Source organism: Psammomys obesus, unplaced genomic scaffold (assembly GCF_907164565.1).
Source record: "Psammomys obesus unplaced genomic scaffold, mPsaObe1.curated_primary_1811, whole genome shotgun sequence".
NCBI classification, from domain to species: domain Eukaryota; kingdom Metazoa; phylum Chordata; class Mammalia; order Rodentia; family Muridae; genus Psammomys; species Psammomys obesus.
The window spans coordinates 37,185,026-37,195,679 of record NW_026596046.1 but is presented as its reverse complement, the minus strand read 5'-3'; the positions used below and the strand labels follow the sequence as shown (position 1 = coordinate 37,195,679).

The following is a 10,654-nucleotide window of genomic DNA, read 5'->3' as shown; positions in this document are numbered from 1 at the left end:
AAAGAAAGAAAGAAAGAAAGAAAGAAAGAAAGAAAGAAAGAAAGAAAACTATATAATTGATAAGCTACACTGGGGCTTATGACTTTACCTTCTCAATACAGTCATTTATTTGCATATCTATTTTCTTTTGTGTAGCTTTGGATTGGTACCCAATTGGAAGCCTGAACTTCTGCCATAGCAAATAAATCCTAACGTTTAGAAATAGTGTTCACCAATCTACATCCATCCTAGCATTCAACTGCAGAGGCACCTTCCTACTGTTGCTCAGACACAGTGTTCCTTTGGTCAAGTCTGAAATTTGTTTGACCATCACAGCGTTAGAAATAGGAAGCAACAATATTAAATGTACATTGCAGTGTCTGGGAATGTGGACACTGAAATTTTTGATGGCTGAGGAAGGTGCTGAGGATGGTGGTGTACAGTGATGCCAGCACTTCAAGATGCTGCAGCAGGAGGATTGAAAGACCATAACCCCACACACACACACACGTACTCACACACGCGTGCGTGTCTTTGAATCCTCACCTACTTAAGGAACTGTCACTCATTTCTGCATAAGGACACAACAGATGTAGAACCAGGACTTCAAATATATATAATATATATATATATATTATGCCAATTTTCAGTTATTTTCATAATGGTTAACTGTGAAACACTTATTTTGATGTGTTTCTAAATATGATGGGAGCTAGAAGGAATCTTGTATGAGGATCTTGTTAAAGCTATATCTAAAAGCTTATTTCCTAAGAAACATGGGTTCAGATCAAGCTCAATTTAAAAGCTGCGCAAAGAAAAAATAAGGTATAGAGTGTCACATCTGGAGCCCCTGTGAGCTCTAGGAGTTCTGTCTCAGACATAAGACATAACTGGCTTAGATGTCTTCTCCTGGAAACAGGCATCTGCTTGCAAATTCCGTACAAATCTCTCACTTACTTACCACAGCCTTTGGTTTCTGTCACTTATTCCAACCCTCTCTTTCCAATACTTCTGCCTTTTGCCTCTAATTTGTCATCTTTAAGTGCTACCTTCTCTACGTGTGCGTTTTACCTCAGCTCTCAACAGCCTGTTTCGTGCTAGCATCTTACCTGGCTCTCACTCTAAGAGGTGCCAGCGCTGTGATATGTAGCTCATGGCACTGTCCCTGTATAAAGAACCCGCCAGGTAACGTTCATTGCCGCCACGAGCTCTTGGGAGTCTACAGCAGGTATCAGCTAAAAATTCCCAAGAGACTCCACACACTAGCCTGGAGCAGGTTAAAATAATATTTCATTATCCTCTTAATTATCTTATTGACTTTATAATAGTTTTCAAAAATTAACATGCCTTCATCTGCACATTAGCAGGGATTGGTGTGATATTTTAATGTACATATAGCTTGTGCTCAGGAAGGTCGTGGGCATTTTCTTTTCCTTATGCTTTCTGTTTGAACCTTCAGGCTTCTCTGTTACACATTTTCATGAAATGTTTGAAAGTACACTGTAACCATTGTCCTGTAGTGTGGGATACCAGAACCGAATCTTTGCATTGTGTTTTGTTACCTATTATCCAACACTTTGCCTTCATTTATCCTTCCTTCCTTCTTTCCTTCCAAGGCTCTTGTAGCCAGTATCCTACAGCCAACATGACATCATTTGGCCTCTTTGTATGAGAACAAAATGTGATATTTGTCTCTCGCTGTCTCCTTCATTTCACCCAATGGAAAGCCTCCAGTTCATTCATTTGAGTTCCAAGATGGGATATGACTCTTTGTGACTTTATTTTACCTTGTTCACATAGGCCGTATTTTCTTCATTCATTCACGTGTTGATAGACACCTCTGTTAATTCCATATCTGTTGCTATAACGTTATTTGGGAATGTAAACAATTTACCCTTGTTCATTCACTCTGCCCAAAGTTTGGCTATGAGTCTCAGCATCTGCTTTGATATTCTGTAGGGTAGAGTCTTTCAGAGTCTTTCTGTGGTAGGCTCCTGTCCTGTTCCCTGTTTTCTTCCTCTTCAGATGTCCATCTCATTCGCCTTTCTGAGTGAGAATTGATCATCTTACCCAGGGTCCTCCTTCTTGCTTAGCTTCTTTAGGTGTACAGATTTTAGGATGTTTATTCTATATCATATTTCTAATATCCACTTATAAGTGAGTATATACTCTGTGTGTCTTTCTGCTTCTGAGATACCTCACTCAGAATGATCTTCTCTAGCTCCCACCATTTGCCTGCAATTTTTATGATTTCCTTGTTTTTAATTGCTGAGTAATATTCCATTGCTGTAAATGTACCACAATTTCTGTATCCATTCCTCCATTGAGGGACATTTAGGTTGTTTCCAGCTTCTGGCTATTACAAATAAAGCTGCTATGAACATGGTTGAGCAAATATCCTTGTTGTGTACTTGAGCAAACTTTGGGTATATACCTAGCAGTGGTATAGCTGGATATTGAGGAATCACTATTCCTAATTGTCTGAGAAAGCACCAGATTGATTTCCAAAGTGGTTGTACAAGTTTACATTCCCACCAGCAATGGAGTAGGGTTCCCCTTTCTCTTCAGCATGTGTTGTCACTTGAGTTTTTGATCTTAGCCATTCTGCTGGGTGTAAGACAAAATCTCAGGGTCATTTTGATTTGCATTTCCCTGATGACTAAGGATGTTGAGCATTTCTTTAAGTGTTTCTCTGCCATTCTATATTCCTCTATTGAGAATTCTCCATTTACCTCTCTACCCCATTTTTTAATTGGATTACTTGATTTGTTGCTGTTTAACTTCTTGACTTCTTTGTATATTCTGGATATTAGCTTCTGTCAGATATAGGGTTGGTGAAGATCCTTTTCCAATCTCTAGGCTGTTGTCTTGTTCTGATGACAGTGTCCTTTGCTTTACAGAAACTATTTATGTATTCTTTAGAATTAAAATTTTATTTCATTTGTCTGCTCACAGCTTTCTTCAATATCTTCCTAATTAATGTGACCATGTGCTCATAAACATAACCAAATTTTTGGCATATCTTAGGACTATACAAATGTATCTTCTTGCAGAGAAAATCTGGTTTCACCGGCTCTAGACCCAGGGCTGAGTTCTGGGTTCTGATGGTTTTGCTGCTCTGAGACCACATTTGGCATGGATTCTAAGATGACTAACGAGTCTTACCAATTCCTGGCATTACTGATATTCTAACATGCAGTTAACTTATGTGTGCTTTGTAATTAAATTTTGTATACTGGCACATTTTGACTCCATGCTTTATTTCGCTTTGTTTTGTTTTTAGAGAGAAAATGGGAGAATGTGTGTAGGGAAGTCAGGGAGAACCTGGAGGAGGGGCTGAAGAGAGAAATGAGTGTGATCAAAGTATACTGTATTCTGTGCATATATCTGTCAAGGAATAATAATCATATGTAAATCGTAATGGTTTCATATCTACCCCGTCTTACTAGTAAATTCAGGATTTCCTGACTGAAATGAAGAGGATGCTGCACGCGAGATGTGAGAGAGCAATGAAGGCTCGGAACGTGTTGGAATCGCCAAGCAGCGACTGATCTAATTTGAGGCCCATGTCACAAAGGGAGTCCATGCCCAACACTGCCTGGATGGCCAGAACCAGAGGCTGGATAGCCCAGTGACCCAGGATAAAAAAAGAACCAATAAAATGATTCCTAATGATATTCTGCTGTATTCGTTGATCATTGCGTAGCCCAATCATCATCAGAGAGTAGCCGATGGGAGTAGATGCAAAGACCCACAGCCAAACATTAGGCACAGAGAGAGAGAGAGAGAAGGAGAGAGAGAATTGAAAATCTCCATCGGCCCCACCCCTCAGAGCTCGGGGACCCTGAGGAAGAATGGGAGGAACGATGTAGCCAGGGAACTAGAGAACACAGGGAGAATACGGCCCACAGAATAAACTAAGCGGGGCTCGCGGGGGCTCACGGAGACAGAAGCAGTCGCCACGGAGCCTGCTTGGGTCTGCACTGCGTCCTCTGCAAATATGTTGTTGTTCAGCCTGGCGTTTTGTTTTGTTTTGTTTCTTTTGTTTTGCTTTTTGAGACTCCCAACTTTCAAAGTGGAGGTGTCCCTGGCTCCTTCACCTACCCTTGGGACTTTTTTTCCTCCTACTGTGTTGCCTGCCTCAGCCTTCATATGAGGGTTCAACCCTCATCTTACTGCTACTTTTTATACTTTGTTCAGTTGATAACTCTAAGCCATCTGCTCTTTTCGAAAGAGAACCCTGAGGAGTAAAGAGAAGAGGGGAAGAGGAGGACCGGACGGAATGCAGGGGAAACCGCGGTGGTTATATTGTATGAGAGAATAATAATAATAAAAGTTTTAAAAATTTTTAAAATACATAACAGGCAAGACTCCAATAAGGCTCTGGAGAGAGAAAGCCTGTGTAGGTTTGGGATGTTAGTGTTGAGAGAAGAAAGCCTTCCAGCGTTAGCAAGGCTCAGAAATGACTGGCAGAATTTCTGCTGAAATTCCTTTTTCTCTGGATCATAAGCCCCACCTAAGAGAGAGGTCTTGACATGGATGGGACAGGAGCCCCACAAGAAGACCAACAAAGCTAAAATGCCTGAGCCCAGGGGTTCCTTCAGAGACTGAAGGACCATGAAGCACCAACCAAGGACCATGGACCAACCAAGGACCAACCAAGGACCATGAAGACAGAAGACCTAGACTCCTGCTCATATATAGCCAATTGGCAGTTCAGTCTCCATGTGGGTTCCTGAGTAAGGGGAGCGGTGCTGCCTCTGTCATGGACTCTATTGCCTGCTCTTTGACCACTTGCCCTTGGCGATGCAGTCTTGCCAGGCCACACAGGAAGAGGATCCAGGCAGTCCTGATGAGACTTAACAATCTATGGGCAGATGGCAAAAGTGGAGAACTCCCCCTTTCAGTGGCCTAGGGGAAGAAGGGAAGAGGGAGGGGGGATGGGATTAGGAGGAGTTGAGAGAGGGGGCTTCAAACCGCATACATAATGAATAAATTGTGAAAAAATAAAAAGTTGTAAAACAGATAGGCCTTGGAATCACACTATGACAGCGTACAATGAGGCACTGAGAGATTGCCTAGGTGACAATACTCACTCGTGCGTGTGTTCATCCCAGACACGCTAGCCCACACTGTCAGCTAGGCCCACGCATTCACAAAGCACATGTCTTCCGTAACCACTAAATCAAACGTGATGCGATCGCACTAACTGCGTGTCATAAAACAAAATCATTCGCACGCTTGCACATAAACTTATATATGTGTGTATATGTGCATACACATATTGAAATCCAAACCGTTTATACACATTTATTACCCAACCTCACATGAACATGTCAACATAGATTAAATACCAACAAACTTTACAATTGCACATACGACTGTCAGTGTCCCCCTCAGCTTAATTACACAATGCATGTACACAGCTGCTCACGCTCACAGCCCTGCCACACCTCTTGCACATGCGTTCAGCTACCCAGCCTTTACATCCGCTTGCGCAGAGGAGAAAGTAAAAGTTAGGAGTTCACACCTTCAGCTGCATAGCCCGGCCTCAGAGGAAACCAATGAGAAGGCAACAATGGACCTTAGGAGTGAGAGAATTGTCAAGGGAGAGGAAGGGAAAGGAAAGGCATATTCCTTTAAATAGACCCTCATTTAAGGTCTCTGCCAAGCTGAATCCCAGGGGCCTGTTAGAACTACTTGTGGTCAGGTTCAGCTTAGTTATAAAAAAGAAGTCCTCCAGGTAAGAGATTTTCTGTGCCATAGGGCATATATGCCCTTTCCCAAGAGCAGCCAGACTCAGAGAGCTTCCAGGAAGCTAGCAGGCGAGGCTATGAACTGTACTTCCCTGGCATCCTGAGTTCTGTAAACACTTAACAGCACTCTGTGATGGAAAGCGAGAATAATGATTTCCACTGTGCCTTCCACTGAGACCTAGAAAGGTAGGAAGACTACTCCAGACACAAGCCCTCCAGAAAGGAGGTTAAGCATGGACCTAACATGCTCAGTTATTAACACTTTACAAGCAGATCTGGTGCTTTAACGTGAGAGAACAAAGCTTCAGTTTCCCTGAAACTATTCAGTAATAAGATCTTGTCCGTTTTTTTCTATTACCTCTTAAATAACTTCAGCTGCATTTTTGAGTGCTGGACACTAGTATTTCCCTTACAGATGGAGTAAAGGATATACAACGGAGGTAGCAGGTCCTTGGATCCAAACCCACATTCACTGATAAAAGCTAGGCTATACTCAGCTTGAAGCCATAGTTCTAGTAATTAAATTTCCTCAGCCAAATTCTATACAATTTTTAAAAGCTAAATTTTATGTGGAGAATTAGAAAACTGAGTCAGAAACCCAAAGTGTAATCATGTTAGTCATAATGTTCACAAAGTAAATGACTCAGCTCCGTCAGAACACATTATGAAGGGAAGAATTCTAGCATATTTGAAAAAAATAAAAGAACATATTTAATAGCAACTTAGAGAAGAAAAGGGGATTGTCAAAGGGAAATTATATTTTCCCTTTTCTTTAAGATTAGAAAATGCATATTTTGATCCTCAAAGTTAATATTAACTTGGTAAACTGTGTTTCCATATCGAAAATCTCACATTGAACTTCATCAACCAGATATTGGTTAAATTCCTATTTACTATCCATGACATGTCTTTGATTTTGTCTTTGGTTCGTAAGTCTGGTGGGGAAAACAGTGAAGGCAATGGATTCCATAATGCCCAGAGAACGTAGCATGGGAAAGAAAAAGAGGCACCTGGCAATGATTCCCACTTACACTCAGGTCCTAGTTTGGCTTTGTTATTCTATGATATCCATGGAAGAAAATCTGATTCTGAGATAGGAAACGAGAACAGAAAACCAGTCTTTTCTGTCATGGTCTATTGTTGGGGGTTATTTGTATGCAAAAGTGACGAGACAGACAAATGGGTTTTCAGGGATTGTTCATGGGGAGCTGAAAGTAGAAGAGACTGAATTACCAAACTGTAGAGAAGTACAGAGCAAGTAACACCGCATCAAACCTCCAAGACTGAGACAGATGTTAAGAAGAAACGGCATCTCAGAGAAGCCACAGCACAAGCCAGAGCTCGGAACACAGACGCAGTCCGGTGAAGGGGCGTGGGTCATGGTGGAAATGCTCATGTATCTCCAACTCAGTACACAACTGAACAAATCCATTGTGTAACCAGCCTTTATTACTATGAGGTAACGGTCTCTACTCTACCCAGCCAGGATGGGAATTTCTATAACCCGTTGCCAGTGAGGGCAGCAGCATGTTTCTGGAAGCTCTGGTTGTAGAGGGTGCCGTTCTCTGACACACATTTTTGTAGGTAATAGGAAGTAAATCAATTAATGATTCTGACATTTTGTGCTCTGAAATGCAAACTTTGATAAGGCAGCAATCCTTTCACAGGTACTTAGAGATTCCCTTGCACAGTAGAAAGTTGTACTTTTAGCCAACACCTTTTCAATTGTCTTCACCAAAAAAGGAAGGTATCACAGGAAGCTTCTCTGGGCATCTGGGAAGCTCAGTGGTTAGATACCAATGAGCTAACAGTGACATATACCAAAAACTGGTGAGGAGAAAACCTGGATCAAACAGAACTCTTAAGGCTTGAGAAGACGAGACTTGGAAAAAGAAAATAGAGCACACACCCGAGTCCAAGGATGATATGTTTTTATGAATTTTCACCATATGTTAAGTAGCAAGATTTGCTTTAAGCAAACCTGTAGCTATAAAGTCTTCATACAATAAAATCTCTGACTTAGAACGTATATTATAAATTCTGAGACCCATTTCTATCAAACCACACTAAATCTGAGGAAAATTAGAAGGAGGTTAGAACATTTGTGAGCCTGGAAAAAAAAATTGAGGCAGCATTTAGACTTTAACATATTTGTAAAATTAATGTATTTTTTCATTCCTAAAAAAAATGATTTGACAACAGGGATGGGTTCAAACTACTTTCCTTCTAGAATTTGGTTTTTATAGAAGGATTATAACTAAAGCTTCCAAAGTAATAAGACACAATCCAACTGAAACTAAGCAGAGGAAAGATGCTGAGGGAGAAGCAGGTGAGAACTCTGTACGGCTCCCTCTGAGGAACGCTGTGCTCCACAAAAGTCATAGCAAAGCTAGCCCATGCACACAGCGAGCAACAAACACAATTGTGAGGCAAGTTCTAGAAAGATCAAAAAAAAAGAACCTGCCTTGTGGGTATGACTCAAAACAAGGTTAAGAGAGCTACAGTGAGACATTTAGGATATTGCTATCTCGTGAATACACCTGCTGCTCCTGAATAACAGAGTTCTTCCATCATTCCCTTTGGCAAATGCTTGTTAAAGTCCTACTCTGTATGGGGTACAGAGGTGACAGAGATAGAGCAGGGTTCCAGGCTGACTTATCATAAAGAACACGGCTGCTAACCTGCAGCTTGTAGCCTTTACGAAACATTGTTATTGGAATGCATCAACACACATATGCATTGATGGCTGAGTAAGGCTGCTCTGTATTCAAGGTTAACGTACTGAGCGGCAAGGGAGGCTATGCTGCTCACAGAGCCAGAAATAGTTTTTCATTGCTGCCTTCCAATCCATTAGGATGCATACGTGAAGGGAGCGTGTTGAGTTACAGGTGTACGTTCAGTTCTGCTCTACCCCAAAACTTCTTCAGGTTTCCTTTACAGTGTATATTAAGTCATCACCTGTGAACAAAACCCTTTAAACAGTATGCCTTCCTTCAGAGGGATGAGGTCATATGAACAAGACTAAATGATCCTCTTTTGTTATAAATAATAGAAATATGGGGCTGACTATAGCGTTATTGGTCAAGATATATTTCCATTAATATAACTCACTGTCCTGAAAGATACTAATTGTGAAAGCATAACTACAATTACAACTACTGTATTCAGAACTTCTCCGGATCAATGTGTGAATGAAGGTAGTGAGCGGCACCACTTCATGCTGCAAATCTGTTTGTACTAATGCAGTTAACTTTTTGAGTAAACTCCAATAGAATCATTCAAAGGATTTATAAATCAATAACATTCATTCCATTGTCACCATCTACAGAGAATACAGTATCTTCACTGCTGAGAACACAGTAACCATTCTCTCATGGTGTCTTCAAGGAACAGCTCTTCCCATCCTCTGTTCTTCATCTTGCTTGGAATCCCAGGGATGGAGAACTATCAGTTTTGGGTTGCCTTTCCATTCTGTGTCATGTATGCTGTGGCTGTGGCTGGAAATGTCAGCATCCTACACATAATCCGAATTGACCACACCCTGCATGAGCCCATGTACCTCTTCCTGGCCATGCTGGCTACCACTGACCTGGTCCTGTCCTCTTCCACACAGCCTAAAATGCTGGCCATACTCTGGTTTCACGATCACGAGATTGAATACCATGCCTGCCTCATCCAGGTGTTCTTCATACATGCCTTTTCTTCCGTGGAGTCTGGGGTGCTCATGGCCATGGCCTTGGACCGCTATGTGGCTATCTGCTCTCCCCTCCGACATTCCAGCATCCTGACCACATCTGTAGTCATCAGGCTGGGGGCAGCTGTCATGGTGAGAGGGCTGCTGTGGGTGAGCCCCTTCTGCTTCATGATCTCCAGGATGCCCTTCTGCCCCAATAATGTCATTCCCCAGTCCTACTGTGAGCACATGGCTGTGCTCAAGCTGGTGTGTGCGGATACCAGAGTCAACCGTGGATATGGGCTCTTCGGGGCATTTTCTGTGGTTGGCTTTGATATAATTGTCATCAGTGTATCTTATGTGATGATTCTGAGAACCGTGCTGAGGTTGCCCTCGGGCGAAGCCCGCCTCAAAGCTTTTGGCACCTGTGCTTCCCATGTCTGTGTTATCTTGGCTTTCTATATCCCAGCCCTTTTCACCTTCCTCACTCACCGCTTTGGCCACCATGTGCCCCGAGTTGTGCACATCATGTTTGCTAATGTCTACCTGCTGGTTCCTCCCATGCTCAACCCCATCATATATGGAGTTAGAACCAAACAGATCAGGGACAGAGTTGTTCGAGGATTCTGGAGAAAAGACCCTTGAGCCAAGTCATTGATCATAGGACATAATCAACAAAACTTTCACAGAGCAGTACACTTTTTCAAGGTATCTGGAAGCCTTCCTGGAGAAGTGGAACAACTTTCAAGTTACCCAGAATGAGAGGTTTGAGACCTTTTGTAAATAACACATATTTACTTAACCTGTTCTTGTCATCATAAGAAAAACAAATAAAATATTTCACAGTATTAAAGTACTGAATGCTTTAAAAGAATGCCATCTTCTATAGATTATTAACATAAAAAAGGAGAGGGAGGGTGGGATCAGGAGGGGAGGAAGGAGGGGCTTATGGGGGGATACAAAATGAATAAAGTGTAATTAATAAAAAAATATGCACAAAAACATTATTTTTAAATCTTGGTAGAAGTATATTTTGAAATATAGTTTGAAACAGAGATGAAAACTATGCCTCAAACAGATGATGCTTAATACATTTTCCCCATTTTGGAATCTCAGTACAGAAACAGACTTTTCAAAACTAAAGTATGTCTAAAAGGCTTACATAAATTCATTATTTATATCAATAAAACAGAAAACCCTTTAAATGTAAAACATGGAGCAGGTGACTGTTGTGTGTCAATGAACT

General features: G+C 41.5%; 1 protein-coding gene across 1 annotated transcript; it reads left to right on the top strand.

Moving 5' to 3' along the window:
* The first annotated feature begins 9,105 nt into the window (after window positions 1–9,105).
* On the top strand, window positions 9,106–10,053 carry LOC129688616 (olfactory receptor 52R1-like). Its single transcript, XM_055623556.1, has one exon. It carries the CDS (start codon window positions 9,109–9,111, stop codon window positions 10,051–10,053), a length of 945 nt encoding a protein of 314 aa, XP_055479531.1. The 5' UTR covers window positions 9,106–9,108.
* Window positions 10,054–10,654: the final 601 nt, after the last annotated feature.